Source organism: Rutidosis leptorrhynchoides, chromosome 6 (genome assembly GCF_046630445.1).
Source record: "Rutidosis leptorrhynchoides isolate AG116_Rl617_1_P2 chromosome 6, CSIRO_AGI_Rlap_v1, whole genome shotgun sequence".
NCBI lineage: Eukaryota > Viridiplantae > Streptophyta > Magnoliopsida > Asterales > Asteraceae > Rutidosis > Rutidosis leptorrhynchoides.
Genome location: NC_092338.1, coordinates 271,633,883 through 271,656,054, shown reverse-complemented (window position 1 = coordinate 271,656,054; position 22,172 = coordinate 271,633,883). Strand labels below are relative to the sequence as shown.

The window sequence follows — 22,172 nt, the reverse complement described above, 5'->3', positions numbered from 1 at the left end:
TACACTAGTGTTATTATGGTCAAACCTTGGTTAATATGATGCAAACCTACCAACGAGTTGTACACTTAAAGCTATACGCATCAAGGATGAGAACCGTGATGAGCATCAAGCACCAAGAAACCACCAGAACATCTTTCTTACTGTTTTCTGGAACTGATCAGACTACCTGGGCTACTGTAAAGATGATTTTCTGTTAGTTCGGTTCGATTAGATGATTTTCCATTTATACCTTGTCTTAATCCGAGTTACGGTTTAGGATCTATGGCCTCCCGAAAGTCATTACACCCTTTTAACATTGTGCTGAAAATTCTGACCTACTCGCACTTAGACCGTCGCCACGGTCAAACGAAGATGAGTTTGCTTCTGGAATTTTTATAGCAACTAAGGGACTCATATACAGAGCCATGGCCACTGGTCTCACCTTATTTCAGTTTATATAGAGGCCGTGGTGACTGAACGAAGTCAGCCTTTGTTTTAAACTCTTTTCTTGAATGAAACTTACTTTATACTTTTTGTTTGATGATTAATGATGATGATACCTAAGACCTAATTTATATACATTTAAACCTTCGGGAACGATTTACTGACTTAGTAACTTTTGACTTAGGTTGAGGACCTTTTGGACAACATACTTGCTTACTTTTCCCGTGTCAACTTTACTACTTTTTTTTTTCGAACAGCAGCAAAAAAATAAATTAAAAGACCACTAGCGAGAAGCTAGAGGCAAAAAGGAGATTACATAGCGTTTAGCGGGTCTTGTAACCACACCGTCCAGTTCACTCTACTCTTTTTAAACCTAGCATACAACCAATTAAAGCTAGAAGCAACGATAGAATCGAATACATGACTCTTTCAAAATTTTGAGTCTTGAAAAACAATACTGTTCCGAAGCCTCCATATGTTCCAAAGAGATGAGACGATGATCACCCGAACAATAATTCTTTGTTTTTCATTTATAGGAACTCCATCCACCCAAGACCATATACCGTCTAACGAGGACCAAGAAGGAATGTCAAAATTAATCCATAAACCCACTCGCCTCCAAATTAGCTTGGCTAAATCACATGTTGCGAATATATGTAAGTCATCTTCCAACCCATTTGAGCACATACTGCATGACCCATTATCAAAATCCAACCCTTTCTCTAATAGGTTGAGGCGAGTAGGGAGACGATGGAGCCTGAATCTCCATATGAACACGTTGATATTTATGGGAATGTACTTGCACCAAAATGTAGGGATTGTAAAAGTAGCATGGTCTAACTTATCAATCATCTTACGAGCTTCAGCCACATTGTAAGAACCGAAATCAAAGCCATCCCAGCACCATTGATCTTGCTCACTAACAAGCTGAACCTGCGAAATGATATTCATGAACGCTTGAAGCTGAACCAATTCTGCACCCCCACGAGGCAGTCTGCGCCAATTAAAGTTATCAATCGGCTTATTCACTCTATCAATAACTTTGCAAAATTTATCTGATTCGAGATTAAACAAATGAGGGAAAGAAGTCGCTAATGGAATACCATCATGCCATGGGTCAAACCAAAAATTCATGTTGTGACCGTTACCGATACACATTCGTAAGTTACTTTCGACGAGAGCTTGCGTTGCATTTACCTGATCAATACACTTTTTTATGCCACTCCATACTCCTGTTGCATTATTGGCGCATGGAACCTCACCACCAATACTTACACCATGAATTGCCTTTATTGTTTTTGCCCAGGTTGCATTTGAATTTTACAAGAACCTCCATCTCCATTTTGATACAAGAGCCAAGTTTAGGGATTTTAAACTAGCTACACCCAGGCCTCCTTTTTCGATAGGATTCATAGCCAATCTCCACTTTATCCAATGGATTTTTTTAGCTTCTTCTTTCCCGCCCCAAAAAAAATTCGCTCTCAACGACTCTAGCTTGTTTATAACCTTTACAGGAGCTTTAAAAAGTGACATATAATAAGTACCAATAGCCCCTAAAACTGATTTTAAGAGCGTAAGTCTACCTCCCATAGAGATCATATTTGCTTTCCACGAGGCAAGTCGTTTCTTCGCTTTATCAATAACACAATTCCAGCTCGCTAATCTTGCCATGTTATGACCGATAGGTAATCCGAGATGATGAAATGGTAAAACAGAGTGCGCACAACCCATGAAATTAGCCATATTTCCAACCTCTAATGCACTTACCCCGACACCATAAAGTTGCGATTTTAGAAGGTTTATTTTTAAACCAGAAACTCGGAAGAAGCATTCAAGAATGATTATAAGATTAGACGCATTCACTTGTGACCATTCTCCCATAAATAAAACGTCATTCGTATACATGCAAATGGCCACTTTTCGCGTGTTCTCTCTTTTACCAACCCGAATAGGAGAGTATAAGGCCGCATCGATAGCATCATTAATAGCCGCTTTCAAACCTTCCATACCAATAATGAAGATAAAAGGCGACAGCGGATCACCTTGTCTTAGGCCTCTTCCAATCTGAAACTCTGAAGAAGGGCTACCATTAACTAAAATAGATGCCTTTGAAGAAAAAAGACATGCCTTTATCCAAGTAATCCAGCGAGGAGGAAAGCCCATAAAGTGAAGCATGGAGATAACATAATCCCAATGAATCGAATCAAACGCCTTATCAAAGTCAACCTTAAAAAACATTGTTGTCTTTTTTTTCTTTTGTACCAATCCACTACTTCGTTAACCATAAGAGGACCCTCTAAGATTTGCCTACCTTTTATGAAAGCCGATTGTTCTGAACCGATAACATCATCAATTATCAAAGCCATTCTATTAGCAAGAATCTTAGAGATGATTTTATACTGGATACCAATTAGGCTTATCGAGCGGTATTCTTGAACATGAGCTGGATTTTTTTTCTTTGGGATGAGAGAAAAAAACGATGAATTACATCCTTTTTGAATTGTACCTGTGTCCTGAAAGTCAAAAACCGAAGCAAGTAAATCACATTTAATTGTATCCCAAAAATGTTTCACGAATTTAAAGGAGAAACCGTCCGGGCCTGGAGCCTTGTCACTACCGCAAGCCCAGACCGCCTCTTTTATTTCCTCCTCTATAAAATCCGAAGCCAAATAAGTAGCTTTAGAAACATTAATCTGCGGAATATGACGACTCAGCGAAGCAATGAAGTCGTGATCTGTAGGCTTGAATTTGTTGATGAAAAACTCAAGAAACACATTTTTTACCATTGTAGGATCAGTGCACCATACCCCATCTTTCATAACACCCGCCACTTGTAACTTTTTTCTTTTTCTATTTATCGCCGAATGGAAAAAACTTGTATTCTCGTCACCTAGAGCGTGAATCAATTTTCTGTTTTTTTGCGCTAGATTCATAGCGTCCAACTCTTCCAGGGCAGCGAGATCCTTTATAACCGATGCTCTTTCATTTACTACATTACTCGAATTAATCCCTACCTCAATTTGATCATCAAACTCCTTCAACCGATTTTTTAAAATAGTTTTTTGCATCCTTGCGCCTATTTGATAGTCTTTATGCCAACTTTTCAGAGCCATCTTGACATGTTTCAGTTTTTCTTTGAACCTTATTTGAGGATTGGAACTCCAATTTTGGTTTGTATCCTGCCACGACTTAGTCACAACATCATCAAATCCCTCTATTTTAAACCAAGAGTTAAAAAGTTTAAAAGGAATAGGACCATAATCAACCAATTCATTTTTAAGCACGATCGGGCAATGATCCGACCAAATATTTGAGACAATGATACCTGTGAGCGAGGAAAAAACGTTCAAAATACCTTTAGACACAAGGAAGCGATCAATCAAAGATCGTTTAGTAAAAGCCTTGTTTGCCCTTGTAAAAGAACGCCCATCCAAAGGCACATCGATCAGGTTACAATCTGAGATGAACTCGTTGAACTCATAAGTTTCGGAAGCATTAAAGTTAACCCCTATTCTTTCATGAAAAAAACGAACACAATTAAAATCACCGAAAATAATGTATTCACCCCCGTTGTTTTGCATAAAAACAGAGATAAAATTCCATAGAATACGTTTCTGTGCAAGCGCCTGCGGAGCATAAATGTTCAGCAAGAAAACTCTAGAATCGATCCCTGGGAAGCTACCTTCAACAATAAGAATATTGCAAAAAGAAATGACTCTAGAACTAATAAATACGTTGGGATCCCATACCGTGAGAATGCCTCCGGAACGACCCCGAGCACTAGAAGATGCCACTTTGAAGTTATAATTGCCCCACATTGCCTTAATATCAAAATGATTAAGATCGTGTAATTTCGTTTCTTGGATACCAACAATAGCTATAGAATGTTCCCGACATAAATTGTACACCCATTTTTGTTTATCTCTAGACGACATCCCTCCACCAATGTTTAAGGATAATAAATTCATGATATCATATTAAAACCTCGCATACTTAAAACAATCTTTTTCTTTGCATCTGTGAGACCATCTAAATTATAGCCAAGAATTTGTCCCATTTTGATCACCTTTTCCATACTGCTACTACTTGCATTATTTGAGTTTCCAGCCGGCGAGTTGAAAATTTGGCCATTAAAACCTGGGGCTTTAGAAGGCGACGATGACACCGATTTTTCACCGCTGTTAACATTCTCCTCATTGTGTTCCACATTTTTTTCTAACACTGTATCTGATACATGAGTTCCAATGACGCTGTCTACTTTTGAACCATTGTTCCCACTCTCTTTCGATTTTTCTCCAGAAAGAACACGTTTACTTTTTAATATCTCACTTTCTTGGTCACTTAGGATTTCTTCTTCTTCTGCACTACTATCAGAATTAACAGAAGAGTCATCATCTTCCAGGTCGAGAACAACAGTATTCCAGGACGAGACTTCCCTCACCAACACCTTGTACATGTTACTTTTAACCTTCACATTTATAACGTCATGTATATAGTCCATTCTTTTCGTAAGCAAGCACATTTTACCACACCCCTCCTGAACATCCGCCGTTGTAGAGAATGCTTTATATCCAAATAATAGTGCAATCTTCCTGTAAATAGCTTCTGTCCATGCGCACGCAGGTAAACCATCAATTGTAATCCATACCGCACGTTCTTTAACTACAAAAAATTCGTCGAATCCTTTAAATTCCTCAATATACGACTGAATTTTTTTATGGATCTTGAACTTCTCTAAGGAGTCGACATTGGAAAATATCACATCAATCCAAGATTCCCCTAGGTGATGTATGTTCAACTCCGAAAATCCTTCCACAAACCAAATCCTTTTAATGAGAGGTATTAGTTCGGGGTTAAGCAATTTAACAAACAAGATATTTTGTGCATCTGAACCCGTCACCAATTCGTCATCATGAATACACAACGTGTTAACAACATGCTTTGGAGGGTCTATTTTCACATTACTGTGCACAGCAGAAGCAAAAGTTTTACCTTGAATCGGGGGAAACTCCTTTATATTATCAACCCTAGATGGATGGACGAATGGGATACCTGCTTGACCAGAGGATCTACCTGAACGATTCATCAAATCTTCACGTTTAAATCGGGCCTGAGTGGCAAATACATGAAAATTTCCAATCCAAACAGCCGATAATTTAAGCGCAAGCGATCGAACAGATTCCACATTTAAAAATCTGACAAACGCAATTCTGCTCCCTTGTTTTGATAACTTCCGTGCTATGTAGACATCTAAAACCGTTCCATAATCTTTGCAGAGATTCCGCAGATCATTGATACCGAAAGTGTGAGGGAAATTCGTAACGTACATCGTGGTAGAGATCTTCTCCGTGTTAATGTAATCGTCGCGTGTAGGCATGGTGGTGGAAATTGGCGTTTGATCCCGCCTGATTGAACGTTGAAAGAAAATCGCCTGGAGCGGCTGTTAGGGTTTCGGTTTTTTGGTAAAGTTTCTATGGGATTGTCAACTTTACTACTACTTTTCACTGTGAGTTGTGGCATCCCTTTTTACTTTAACTATTTTGGGAACTGAGAATACATGCGCATTTAAGTTTTACATACTAGGCATGAGTACTTAAACTTTATATATGTGTGGGTTATACAACGGCATAAACTTTCCCCTTAGCTCCGTAACGTTTAGTCATCGGTCTTTGAACCGGTGAACGCGAATCTTAGATATGGATCCATAGGGTTTGACATCCCCACTCGGGCTAGTAGCGCTAGCATTTAACGGGTGTTTAATACTTCGTAAACTTACGCACTCGCCAAGTGTACTTTTAAAGGGTGTTATTTATGTTAAGTTAGTTACCAAGTGCCCACGGTTATACATATACTTTTCATACTGTTTTGAAACGCTGTTGAAGCACTGAAATCTCGTGGCCTACCTTACATTACTGTTATACTTAAACTATAGCTCACCAACCTTCGTGTTGACATTTTTAAGCATGTTTTTCTCAGGTGCTTAAGGTTTGCTTGCTTCCGCTGTACTAGTCATGCTTTGTAGACACCCACTGTGCTTTAGAGATGTCACCGCGTGAAATGCTTATTTTGCATTCAAACCATATTACTTTTGAAACGATGTATTTGTAACGACCTATGGGTCACGTACTATTATTGCTTGCTATTCGTAGAAGCATACTTTTAGTTGTTAAACATTTGATGTTGGTTAAAACCTCACCTTTATTCATGAATGCAAACTTGTTTTGAAACAGCATATAGTATTTGACCTTGTAATGATCCTGTTGTTGATGATTCGTACACGATGGTTTTGTACGAGACATCACATTTGGTATCAGAGCATTGGTTGTAGGGAATTAGGTTGCATTAGTGAGTATGTGTAGTGACGCGAACTTTTCCATGTTTATATATATATTAAATGAAATTGTTATTTACATGATTAAGTGTTTCCAACATGTTAAGCAATCAAACTTGTTAAGACTCGATTAATTGAAATAGGTTTCATATAGACAATTGACCACCCAAGTTGACAGGTGATTCACGAACGTTAAAACTTGTAAAAACTATACGATGACATATATATGGTTATATATATAGTTAACATGATTTTATTATAAGTACGTATCTCATTATGTATTTTAACAATGAGTTATATACATAAAAATGAGACTATTAATTTAAGAAACTCGAAAAACGATATATATAACGATTATCGTTATAACAACGTCTTACTAGGTACATATGAATCATATTAAGATATTGATACACTTGGTTAATTATGTTAAATGATAAGTAAATATATTATTAAGTGTATTAACAATGAAATACATATGTAAAAATAAGACTACTAACTTAATGATTTCGAAACGAGACATATATGTAACGATTATCGTTGTAACGGCATTTAACTGTATATATATCATACTAAGATATATTATATATCATAATATCATGATAATATAACAATTTAACATCTCATTTGTTATAATAAACAATGGGTTAACAACATTCAACAAGATTGTTAACCTAAAGGTTTCAAAACAACATTTACATGTAACAACTAATGATGACTTAATGACTCAGTTAAAATGTATATAGATGTAGTGTTTTAATATGTATTCATACACTTTTGAAAGACTTCAAGACACTTATCAAAATACTTCTACTTAACAAAAATGCTTACCATTACATCCTCGTTCAGTTTCATCAACAATTCTACTCGTATGCACCCGTATTCGTACTCGTACAATACATAGCTTTTAGATGTATGTACTATTGGTATATACACTCCAATGATCAGCTCTTAGCAGCCCATGTGAGTCACCTAACATATGTGGGAACCATCATTTGGCAACTAGCATGAAATATCTCATAAAATTACAAAAATATGAGTAATCATTCATGACTTATTTACATGAAAACAAAAGTACATATCCTTTATATCTAATCCATACACCAATGACCAAAAACACCTACAAACACTTTCATTCTTCAATTTTCTTCATCTAATTGATCTCTCTCAAGTTCTATCTTCAAGTTCTAAGTGTTCTTCATAAATTCCAAAAGTTCTAGTTTTATAAAATCAAGAATACTTCCAAGATTGCAAGTTTACTTCCAAGTTTTCTAAATCCATTCCAAGTAATCATCCAAGATCAAAAAACCTTTGTTACTTACAGTAGGTTATCTTTCTAACACAAGGTAATAATCATATTCAAACTTTAATTCAATTTCTATAACTATAACAATCTTATTTCGAGTGGAAATCTTACTTGAAATTGTTTTCGTGTCATGATTCTGCTTCAAGAACTTTCAAGCCATCTAAGGATCCTTTGAAGCTAGATCTATTTTTCTCATTTCCAGTAGGTTTATCCAAGGAACTTGAGGTAGTAATGATGTTCATAATATCATTCGATTCATACATATAAAGCTATCTTATTCGAAGGTTTAAACTTGTAATCACTAGAACATAGTTTAGTTAATTCTAAACTTGTTCGCAAATAAAAGTTAATCCTTCTAAGTTGAATTTTAAAATCAACTAAACACATGTTCTATATCTATATGACATGCTAACTTAATGATTTAAAACCTGGAAACACGAAAAACACTGTAAAACCGGATTTACGCCGTCGTAGTAACACCGCGGGCTGTTTTGGGTTAGTTAATTAAAAACTATGATAAACTTTGATTTAAAAGTTGTTATTCTGGGAAAATGATTTTTATTATAAACATGAAACTATATCCAAAAATTATGGTTAAACTCAAAGTGGAAGTATGTTTTCTAAAATGGTCATCTAGACGTCGTTCTTTCGACTGAAATGACTACCTTTACAAAAACGACTTGTAACTTATTTTTCTGACTATAAACCTATAATTTTTCTGTTTAGATTCATAAAATAGAGTTCAATATGAAACCATAGCAATTTGATTCACTCAAAACGGATTTAAAATGAAGAAGCTATGGGTAAAACAAGATTGGATAATTTTTCTCATTTTAGCTACGTGAAAATTGGTAACAAATCTATTCCAACCATAACTTAATCAACTTGTATTGTATATTATGTAATCTTGAGATACCATAGACACGTATACAATGTTTTGACCTATCATGTCGACACATCTATATATATTTCGGAACAACCATAGACACTCTATATGTGAATGTTGGAGTTAGCTATACAGGGTTGAGGTTGATTCCAAAATATATATAGTTTGAGTTGTGATCAATACTGAGATACGTATACACTAGGTCGTGGATTGATTCAAGATAATATTTATCGATTTATTTCTGTACATCTAACTGTGGACAACTAGTTGTAGGTTACTAACGAGGACAGCTGACTTAATAAACTTAAAACATCAAAATATATTAAAAGTGTTGTAAATATATTTTGAACATACTTTGATATATATGTATATATTGTTATAGGTTCGTGAATCAACCAGTGGCCAAGTCTTACTTCCCGACGAAGTAAAAATCTGTGAAAGTGAGTTATAGTCCCACTTTTAAAATCTAATATTTTTGGGATGAGAATACATGCAGGTTTTATAAATGATTTACAAAATAGACACAAGTACGTGAAACTACATTCTATGGTTGAATTATCAAAATCGAATATGACCCTTTTTATTAAGTCTGGTAATCTAAGAATTAGGGAACAGACACCCTAATTGACGCGAATCCTAAAGATAGATCTATTGGGCCCAACAAGCCCCATCCAAAGTACCGGATGCTTTAGTACTTCGAAATTTATATCATATCCGAAGGGTGTCCTGGAATGATGGGGATATTCTTATATATGCATCTTGTTAATGTCGGTTACCAGGTGTTCACCATATGAATGATTTTTATCTCTATGTATGGGATGTGTATTGAAATATGAAATCTTGTGGTCTATTGTTACAATTTGATATATATAGGTTAAACCTATAACTCACCAACATTTTTGTTGACGTTTAAAGCATGTTTATTCTTAGGTGAATACTAAGAGCTTTCGCTGTTGCATACTAAAATAAGGACAAGATTTGGAGTCCATGTTTGTATGATATTGTGTAAAAACTGCATTCAAGAAACTGATTTCGATGTAACATATTTGTATTGTAAACCATTATGTAATGGTCGTGTGTAAACAGGATATTTTAGATTATCATTATTTGATAATCTACGTAAAGCTTTTTAAACCTTTATTTATGAAATAAAGGTTATGGTTTGTTTTAAAAATGAATGCAGTCTTTGAAAAACATCTCATATAGAGGTCAAAACCTCGCAACGAAATCAATTAATATGGAACGTTTTTAATCAATAAGAACGGGACATTTCAGTCTGGACCCGACCGAGTAGGATTCACTAATAGGACTAATCTACAACTTGCTAGTTTACTTGTTTCTGCGGAACTTGCTGCATGCTGCTGCTTACTTTTACTGCTATATGCCTTATACTGTTACTTGCTTTCACTACTGCATGCTACTATCTGCTTTCGATTGCATGATACTTGTCGTTATTGCCATGCTACTTACTGCTATAAATGATCTAGACCGTCGTAGTTACTTTGCCTAATACGTGCTTGCTTTATGACTTACTGACATGGAAAAAGTTATTTTTCCTTGTTCAGATGTCGAATATTCCACCTGTTATCATTTTGGAGAGCGACTCGGACTCATCCGCCACCTCGCTTGAAATTATTGCTGACTCTCATATCCCGTCATCGACACCCTCCAGTGACTCATACGCTTCGTCCTCCGAAGCATGTAGCCATGCACCCGGCCCAGTGATTACCTCAGACGGAGCCGAGGACCCACCGGAGATTCCAGCTCCACTTGCCCCAGGACCTCCGGAGCCACAGCACCATCCCAGTGGTTCTGTGATTCCCGCGGAACTTGGGGAAGGTCCGGTCCGTAATGAGCATAACCATTGGTGCCGACGCCTTCCTGATGGACGTTTAGTGCCGATCCCGCCTTTTAGATACCGACTGATGATGGCCGCCCGAGGAGAGCTGTAGTGACCCGAACTTTTCCATGTTTATATATATTAATTGAGATCGATATTTACATGATTAAATGTTTCAAACATGTTAAGCAATCAAACTTGTTAAGACTTGATTAATTGAAATATGTTTCATATAGACAATTGACCACCCAAGTTGACCGGCGATTCACGAACGTTAAAACTTGTAAAAACGACATGACGATATATATATGGATATACATATGGTTAACATGAGATTATGATAAGTAAGTATCTCCATAAGTATATTAACAATGAGTTATATACATATAAACAAGACTACTAACTTAAGGATTTCGAAACGAGACATATATGTAACGATTATCGTTGTAACGACATTTAAATGTATATATATCATATTAAGATATATTAATATATCATAATATCATGATAATATAATAATTTAACATCTCATTAGATATAATAAACAATGGGTTAACAACATTAATTGAGATCGTTAACTTAAAGGTTCCAAAACAACACTTACATGTAACGACTAACGATGACTTAACGACTCAGTTAAAATGTATATACATGTAGTGTATTTAGATGTATTAAAATACTTTTAGAAGACTTCAAGACATATATCAAAACACTCATACTTAACGAAAATGGTTACAGTTACTTTCCCATTCTTTTCTTTCATCAAGAATTCTAGTCGTATTCTTACCCGTATTATACACAGCTTCAAAACGTACTTACTATGGGTATATACCAATAGGAACTAGCATGGGATTCCACTCTTGATTATGTCATGTATGACTAATCAATTTTAACTTCTACCATGAGCTAGTCAACTAACTAGAACTCCTTTTAACCCCACTCACCACTCACCAATTACCACTCATCATTCACTCCATTTCACTTTCAATTCTCTTTCTAATTCTCTCTCAACACACACACACACTATTATGAATGTATTTTTCCAGTAGTTAATCATCATCTTCATCAAAAATCACTTCAAGAATCAAGCTATAATCATCATAGGAAGAACACTTCAAGAACACTTCAAAAATCCCTTCAAGTTTACTAATTTACTTCCAAGCTTTCTGATCCATTCCAAGTAATCATCTAAGATCAAGAAACCTTTGTTATATACAGTAGGTTATCTTTCTTATTCAAGGTAATATTCATATTCAAACTTTGATTCAATTTCTATAACTATAAACTATCTTAATTCGAGTAAAAATCTTACTTGAACTTGTTTTTGTGTCATGATCCTACTTCAAGAACTTTCAAGCCATCCAAGATCCTTTGAAGCTAGATCATTTCTTGTCACTTCCAGTAGGTTTACCTACTAAACTTGAGGTAGTAATGATGTTCATAACATCATTCGATTCATATATATAAAACTATCTTATTCGAAGGTTTAAACTCGTAATCACTAGAACATAGTTTAGTTAATTCTAAACTTGTTCGCAAACAAAAGTTAATCCTTCTAACTTGACTTTTAAAATTAACTAACCACATGTTATATATCTATATTATGTGCTAACTTAATGATTAGAAATCGGAAAACATGAAAAACACCGTAAAACCGGATATACGCCGTCGTAGTAACACCGCGGGCTGTTTTGGGTTAGTTACTTAAAAACTATGATAAAATTTGATTTAAAAGTTGTTATTCTGAGAAAATGATTTTTATTATGAACATGAAACTATATCCAAAAATTATGGTTAAACTCAAAGTGGAAGTATGTTTTCTAAAATGGTCATCTAGACGTCATTCTTTCGACTGAAATGACTACCTTTACAAAAATGACTTGTAACTTATTTTTCCGACTATAAACCTATACTTTTTCTGTTTAGATTCATAAAATAGAGTTCAATATGAAACTATAGCAAGTTGATTCACTCAAAAAGGATTTAAAATGAAGAAGTTATGGGTAAAACAAGATTGGATAATTTTTCTCATTTTAGCTACGTGAAAATTGGTAACAAATCTATTCCAACCATAACTTAATCAACTTGTATTGTATATTATGTAATCTTGAGATACCATAGACACGTATACAATGTTTCGACCTATCATATCGACACATCTATATATATGTCGGAACAACCATAGACACTCTATATGTGAATGTTGGAGTTAGCTATACGGGGTTGAGGTTGATTCCAAAATATATATAGTTTGAGTTGTGATCAATACTGAGATACGTATACACTGGGTCGTGGATTGATTCAAGATAATATTTATCGATTTATTTCTGTACATCTAACTGTGGACAACTAGTTGTAGGTTACTAACGAGGACAACTGACTTAATAAACTTAAAACATCAAAATATATTAAAAGTGTTGTAAATATATTTTGAACATACTTTAATATATATGTATATATTGTTATAGGTTCGTGAATCAACAGTGGCCAAGTCTTACTTCTCGACGAAGTAAAAAATCTGTGAAAGTGAGTTATAGTCCCACTTTTAAAATCTAATATTTTTGGGATGAGAATACATGCAGGTTTTATAAATGATTTACAAAATAGACACAAGTACGTGAAACTTCATTCTATGGTTGAATTATCAAAATCGAATATGCCCCTTTTTATTAAGTCTAGTAATCTAAGAATTAGGTAACAGACACCCTAATTGACGCGAATCCTAAAGATAGATCTATTGGGCCTAACAAACCCCATCCAAAGTACCGGATGCTTTAGTACTTCAAAATTTATATCATATCCGAAGGGTGTCCCGGAATGATGGGGATATTCTTATATATGCATCTTGTTAATGTCGGTTACCAGGTGTTCACCATATGAATGATTTTTATCTCTATGTATGGGATGTGTATTGAAATATGAAATCTTGTGGTCTATTGTTACGATTTGATATATATAGGTTAAACCTATAACTCACCAACATTTTTGTTGACGTTTAAAGCATGTTTATTCTCAGGTGAATATTAAGAGCTTCCGCTGTTGCATACTAAAATAAGGACAAGATTTGGATTCCATGTTTGTATGATATTATGTAAAAACTGCATTCAAGAAACTGATTTCGATGTAACATATTTGTATTGTAAACCATTATGTAATGGTCGTGTGTAACCAGGATATTTTAGATTATCATTATTTGATAATCTACGTAAAGCTTTTTAAACCTTTATTTATGAAATAAAGGTTATGGTTTATTTTAAAAATGAATGCAGCCTTTGAAAAACAACTCATATAGAGGTCAAAACCTCGCAACGAAATCAATTAATATGGAACGTTTTTAATCAATAAGAACGGGACATTTCAGTTGGTATCAGAGCGTTGGTCTTAAAGAACCAGAATTTTGCATTAGTGTGTCTTATCGAGTTTGTTTGGATGCATTAGTGAGTCTGGACTTCGACCGTGTTTACTTAAAAAATGATTGCTTAACAAATTTTGTTGGAAACTATATATTTTTAACATGTGAATATTATGTGATATATTAATCTCTTAACGCGTTTGATATTATGTGATAGATGTCTACCTCTAGAACAAGTCCCATTGACTCACCTAATAATAATGAAGAGTCAAATGTAAATTGGAATGATTCGTGGACTGATTCACAAGTTCCCGAAGAGGAACCGGAAGAAGAGTCGGAACTGGAAGAAGAATCGGAACCGGAAGAAGAATCGGAACCGGATGAAGAAATAGAACCGGTGGGGGAAATAATAAAACGGTTAAGTAAAAGAAAATCCTCAACCAACCGACCAAGGTTAATTATGGTCAATGGTGTTTCCGCCAAGGAAGCAAAATATTGGGAGGATTACCAATTCTCCGATGAATCGGATTCCGACGAGAATTCCGATGATGTTATAGAAATTACCCCAACTGAATTTAAAAAGGCAAAAGAAAATAATAAGGGAAAGGGCATAAGAATAGAGAAATCTAATTCCAACCCCGATGAACTTTATATGTATCGTCAACCCCCGAAGTCCTTAAGTTGTAACAATGACCCGGGAACCTCTAAACCACCAGGTTTTTCTAAACCAATGTTGAAAACGACGGCTCGTATTAGGGGAACATCATATATCCATAGAAACTTGGCAAAACGAACCAAAACCGAAGAAGAAGAAACAAGCGAGTTGGAATAAGATAGTTGTATTCGTGTGGTGTAATATATGTAATATAGTGTGCTTATGCTTTATGATATATGTAAAAATTGCTTGTATTAATAAGTATTTTTTTTATGAATCTAACTCTTGTCTATTTTACAGTATAAAAACACAAAATGGATAGACAACCCAATATTTTAAGAGACCTACCCGGAGACATGATTGATGAAATCTTGTCTAGAGTCGGTCAGAATTCTTCGGCACAACTATTTAAGGCGAGATCAGTTTGTAAGACATTCGAAGAACGTTCCAAGAATGCCTTGGTTTATAAAAGGCTTTCGTTTGAAAGATGGGGGATATCACATTGGGAAATCCATAAGTTACGATGTGTTTAATTTGACGCATATATTGCGGGGAACCCAAATGCTATTTTACGCAATGGGTTAAGAAATTATTTTGACTCAATATATACGAATATTGGACTTCGTGATTTAGAAAAAGCGGCTAACATGCAACATAAAGAAGCATGTTATACTTACGGATTAGTAATGTTCGCTTCTCACCAAAGTGAGAATAAGAACATCGGGCTACAACTATTAAACAAAACGTTCCCACAAGTGACGGAGTCGGTAATTGGAGTAAGAAATGAGGTTTTTAGATTGTTACAGGACTGTTGGACATTACGTAACCCTCGTCCCTTTGACGATGTTACAACACGCTGTCTTATCAACGGCCATAACGGTTATGTTCCACAAGACCAAGGATGGGAAGTAGTCCTAGTAAAACCAGAATGCATGACTTGTTTCTGGACGTATGAATTACGTGTCTTTATTGCCTTTGCTGAACGACTTGTGTACTAGCTAGAATTATCTTCACAACTATCTTTTATCAAAGTTATTGTGTGCTATATTTCATGCTTTATGTAAAATAAGCGGTATTGTAAGTTTGTAAAATATTGTATAAAAGTTTGAACGCGAAATATTATTATAATCAGTTTTTCATATAGAATTGTAGTAGTTGAATTGTATATTAGCTACTAAGTATGAACTTAACGGGTAGGTACTACCCGAATTTAAACTTATAAAACGCTAATATGAAGAAAAAGCTTTTTATAAATGAGTTCATATTATGCTACGAAATACTATTAACTACTCTTAATATTCTGTATGATTAACTTGTTCCATTTGACTATTTTGAAGGAAATGGCACCGACTACTCGACACACTGTGAATATGAATGAAGAGGAATTCCGTACTTTTCTAGCTTCAAACATAGCCGCAGTACAGGCTGCGCTATATACCAACAATAACCTTGGATCTAGCAGTACAGGAAATCATGTAGGATGCACCTACAAAGAATTCACTGCCTGCAAACCTTTGGAATTTGATGGAACCGAAGGACCGATCGGATTGAAACGATGGACCGAGAAGGTCGAATCGGTGTTTGCCATAAGTAAGTGTACTGAAGAGGACAAAGTAAAGTACGCTACGCATACCTTCACAGGTTCTGCGTTAACATGGTGGAATACCTATCAAGAGCAAGTGGGATAAGACGATGCGTACGCACTACCATGGTCAGCATTCAAGCACTTGATGAACGAGAAGTACCGTCCCAGAACCGAGGTCAATAAGCTCAAGATAGAACTTAGAGGGTTACAAACCCAAGGATTTGATATTACCACGTACGAAAGATGATTCACAGAATTGTGCCTATTGTGTCCGGGAGCATTCGAAGACGAGGAAGAGAAGATCGACGCGTTTGTGAAAGGATTACCGGAAAGAATCCAAGAAGATATAAGTTCACACAAGCCCGCCTCCATACAACAGGCATGTAGAATGGCTCATAAACTAGTGAACCAGATTGAAGAAAGAATTAAAGAACAGACTGCTGAAGAGGCCAATGTGAAGCAAGTCAAAAGAAAGTGGGAGGAAAACGGTGATAAGAATCACCAATACAACAACAACAGCAATTACAACAATAATCGCAACAATTATCCCAACAATCGTAACATCAATCGCTACTACAACAAACGGCCCAACAACAACAACAACAACAACAACAACAGTAACTACAACAATCATCCCAACAACAATAATAACCGCAACAACAACAACAATCAAAAGCAGCTATGCCAAAGGTGTGAAAAGTATCACTCGGGGTTCTGCACCAAATTTTGCAACAAGTGTAAAAGAAATGGTCATAGTGCGGCGAAGTGTGAGGCCTACGGTCCAGGGGTTAATAGAACGAAAGGAACAAATGGTGTCGGAACGAGTAATGGCGGAGTAAGTAGTGTCGGAGCAAGTTATGCCAATGTAGTTTGTTATAAATGTGGAAAACCGGGCCACATTATTAGAAATTGCCCGAACCAGGAGAACACGAATGGACAAGGCCGCGGAAGAGTTTTCAATATTAATGCGGCAGAGGCACAGGAAGACCCGGAGCTTGTTGCGGGTACGTTTCTTATTGACAATAAATCTGCTTACGTTTTATTTGATTCGGGTGCGGATAGAAGCTATATGAGTAGAGATTTTTGTGCTAAATTAAGTTGTCCATTGACGCCTTTGGATAGTAAATTTTTACTCGAATTAGCAAATGGTAAATTAATTTCAGCAGATAATATATTTCGGAATCGAGAAATTAAACTGGTTAGCGAAACATTTAAGATTGATTTGATACCAGGAGAGTTAGGGAGTTTTGATGTGATAATCGGTATGGACTGGTTGAAAGAAGTGAAAGCAGAGATCGTTTGTTACAAAAATGCAATTCGCATTATACGAGAAAAAGGAAAACCCTTAATGGTGTACGGAGAAAAGGGCAACACGAAGATACATCTTATTAGTAATTTGAAGGCACAAAAACTAATAAGAAAAGGTTGCTATGCTGTTCTAGCACACGTCGAGAAAGTACAAACTGAAGAAAAGAGCATCAATGATGTTCCCGTCGCAAAAGAATTTCCCGATGTATTTCCGAAAGAATTACCGGGATTACCCCCACATCGATCCGTTGAATTTCAAATAGATCTTGTACCAGGAGCTGCACCAATAGCTCGTGCTCCTTACAGACCCGCACCCAGCGAGATGAAAGAACTGCAAAGCCAATTACAAGAACTTTTAGAGCGTGGTTTCATTCGACCAAGCACATCACCGTGGGGAGCTCCTGTTTTGTTTGTCAAGAAGAAAGATGGTACATTCAGGTTGTGTATCGACTACCGAGAGTTGAACAAACTTGCCATCAAGAACCGCTACCCACTTCCGAGAATCGACGACTTATTTGATCAACTACAAGGCTCGTCTGTTTATTCAAAGATTGACTTACGTTCCGGGTATCATCAAATGCGGGTGAAAGAAGATGATATTCCAAAGACTGCTTTCAGAACACGTTACGGTCATTACGAGTTTATGGTCATGCCGTTTGGTTTAACTAATGCACCAGCTGTGTTCATGGACCTTATGAACCGAGTGTGTGGACCATACCTTGACAAGTTTGTCATTGTTTTCATTGATGACATACTTATTTACTCAAAGAATGACCAAGAACACGATGAACATTTGAGAAAGGTGTTAGAAGTATTGAGGAAGGAAGAATTGTACGCTAAGTTTTCAAAGTGTGCATTTTGGTTGGAAGAAGTTCAATTCCTCGGTCACATAGTGAACAAAGAAGGTATTAAGGTGGATCCGGCAAAGATAGAAACTGTTGAAAAGTGGAAAACCCCGAAAACTCCGAAACACATACGCCAGTTTTTAGGACTAGCTGGTTACTACAGAAGGTTCATCCAAGACTTTTCCAGAATAGCAAAACCCTTGACTGCATTAACGCATAAAGGGAAGAAATTTGAATGGAATGATGAACAAGAGAAAGCGTTTCAGTTATTGAAGAAAAAGCTAACTACGGCACCTATATTGTCATTGCCTGAAGGGAATGATGATTTTGTGATTTATTGTGATGCATCAAAGCAAGGTCTCGGTTGTGTATTAATGCAACGAACGAAGGTGATTGCTTATGCGTCTAGACAATTGAAGATTCACTAAGAAAATTATATGACGCATGATTTGGAAGTAGGCGCGGTTGTTTTTACATTAAAGACTTGGAGGCACAACTTATATGGGGTCAAAAGTATTATATATACCGACCACAAAAGTCTTCAACACATATTTAATCAGAAACAACTGAATATGAGGCAGCGTAGGTGGATTGAATTGTTGAATGATTACGACTTTGAGATTCGTTACCACCCGGGGAAGGCAAATGTGGTAGCCGATGCCTTGAGCAGGAAGGATAGAGAACCCATTCGAGTAAAATCTATGAATATAATGATTCATAATAACCTTACTACTCAAATAAAGGAGGCGCAACAAGGAGTTTTAAAAGAGGGAAATTTAAAGGATGAAATACCCAAAGGATCGGAGAAGCATCTTAATATTCGGGAAGACGGAACCCGGTATAGGGCTGAAAGAATTTGGGTACCAAAATTTGGAGATATGAGAGAAATGGTACTTAGAGAAGCTCATAAAACCAGATACTCCATACATCCTGGAACGGGGAAGATGTACAAGGATCTCAAGAAACATTTTTGGTGGTCGGGTATGAAAGCCGATATTGCTAAATACGTGGGAGAATGTTTGACGTGTTCTAAGGTCAAAGCTGAGCATCAGAAACCATTAGGTCTACTTCAACAACCCGAAATCTCGGAATGGAAATGGGAAAACATTACCATGGATTTCATCACTAAATTGCCAAGGACTGCAATTGGTTTTGATACTATTTGGGTAATAGTTGATCGTCTCACCAAATCAGCACACTTCCTGCCAATAAGAGAAGATGACAAGATGGAGAAGTTAGCACGACTGTATTTGAAGGAAGTAGTCTCCAGACATGGAATACCAATCTCAATTATCTCTGATAGGGATGGCAGATTTATTTCAAGATTCTGGCAGACATTACAGCAAGCATTAGGAACTCGTCTGGACATGAGTACTGCCTATCATCCACAAACTGATGGACAGAGCGAAAGGATGATACAAACACTTGAAGACATGCTACGAGCATGTGTTATTGATTTCGGAAACAGTTGGGATCGACATCTACCGTTAGCAGAATTTTCCTACAACAACAGCTACCATTCAAGCATTGAGATGGCGCCGTTTGAAGCACTTTATGGTAGAAAGTGCAGGTCTCCGATTTGTTGGAGTGAAGTGGGGGATAGACAGATTACGGGTCCGGAGATTATACAAGAAACTACCGAGAAGATCATCCAAATTCAACAACGGTTGAAAACCGCCCAAAGTCGACAAAAGAGCTACGCTGACATTAAAAGAAAAGATATAGAATTTGAAATTGGAAAGATGGTCATGCTTAAAGTTGCACCTTGGAAAGGCGTTGTTCGATTTGGTAAACGAGGGAAATTAAATCCAAGGTATATTGGACCATTCAAGATTATTGATCGTGTCGGACCAGTAGCTTACCGACTTGAGTTACCTCAACAACTCGCGGCTGTACATAACACTTTCCACGTCTCGAATTTGAAGAAATGTTTTGCTAAAGAAGATCTCACTATTCCGTTAGATGAAATCCAAATCAACGAAAAACTTCAATTCATCGAAGAACCCGTCGAAATAATGGATCGTGAGGTTAAAAGACTTAAGCAAAACAAGATACCAATTGTTAATGTTCGATGGAATGCTCGTAGAGGACCCGAGTTCACCTGGGAGCATGAAGATCAGATGAAGAAGAAATACCCGCATCTATTTCCAGAAGATTCGTCAACACCTTCAACAGCTTAAAATTTCGAGACGAAATTTATTTAACGGGTAGGTACTGTAGTGACCCGAACTTTTCAATGTTTATATATATTAATTGAGATTGATATTTACATGATTAAATGTTTCCAACATGTTAAGCAATCAAACTTGTTAAGACTTGATTAATTGAAATATGTTTCATATAGACAATTGACCACCCAAGTTGACCGGCGATTCACGAACGTTAAAACTTGTAAAAATGACATGATGATATATATATGGATATACATATGGTTAACATGAGATTATGATAAGTAAGTATCTCCATAAGTATATTAACAATGAGTTATATACATATAAACAAGACTACTAACTTAAGGATTTCGAAACGAGACATATATGTAACGATTATCGTTGTAACGACATTTAAATGTATATATATGATATTAAGATACATTAATATATCATAATATCATGATAATAAAATAATTTAACATCTCATTAGATATAATAAACAATGGGTTAACAACATTAATTGAGATCGTTAACATAAAGGTTTCAAAACAACACTTACATGTAACGATTAACGATGACTTAACGACTCAGTTAAAATGTATATACATGTAGTGTATTTAGATGTATTAAAATACTTTTGGAAGACTTCAAGACATATATCAAAACAATCATACTTAACGAAAATGGTTACAGTTACTTTCCCATTCTTTTCTTTCATCAAGAATTCTAGTCGTATTCTTACCCGTATTATACACAGCTTCAAAACGTACTTACTATGGGTATATACCAATAGGAACTAGCATGGGATTCCACTCTTGATTATGTCATGTACGACTAATCAATTTTAACTTCTACCATGAGCTAGTCAACAAACTAGAACTCCTTTTAACCCCACTCACCACTCACCAATTACCACTCATCATTCACTCCATTTCACTTCCAATTCTCTTTCTAATTCTCTCTCAACACACACACACACACTATTATGAACGTATTTTTCCAGTAGTTAATCATCATCTTCATCAAAAATCACTTCAAGAATCAAGCTATAATCATCATAGGAAGAACACTTCAAGAACACTTCAAAAATCCCTTCAAGTTTACTAATTTACTTCCAAGCTTTCTAATCCATTCCAAGTAATCATCTAAGATCAAGAAATCTTTTTTATATACAGTAGGTTATCTTTCTTATTCAAGGTAATATTCATATTCAAACTTTGATTCAATTTCTATAACTATAAACTATCTTAATTCGAGTAAAAATCTTACTTGAACTTGTTTTTGTGTCATGATCCTACTTCAAGAACTTTCAAGCCATCCAAGATCCTTTGAAGCTAGATCATTTCTTGTCACTTCCAGTAGGTTTACCTACTAAACTTGAGGTAGTAATGATGTTCATAACATCATTCGATTCATATATATAAAACTATCTTATTCGAAGGTTTAAACTCGTAATCACTAGAACATAGTTTAGTTAATTCTAAACTTGTT

At 35.8% G+C, this 22,172-nt stretch overlaps 1 protein-coding gene across 1 annotated transcript; it reads right to left on the bottom strand.

The window, feature by feature from the left end:
* Positions 1-852: 852 nt before the first annotated feature.
* On the bottom strand, positions 853-1,581 carry LOC139854494 (uncharacterized). Its single transcript, XM_071843796.1, has one exon. It carries the CDS (start codon positions 1,579-1,581, stop codon positions 853-855), a length of 729 nt encoding a protein of 242 aa, XP_071699897.1.
* Positions 1,582-22,172: the final 20,591 nt, after the last annotated feature.

Coding starts and splice junctions, on each gene's coding strand:
- LOC139854494 (XM_071843796.1), bottom strand. CDS start 1,581: ATGTGTATCGGTAACGGTCACAACATGAATTTTTGGTTTGACCCATGG.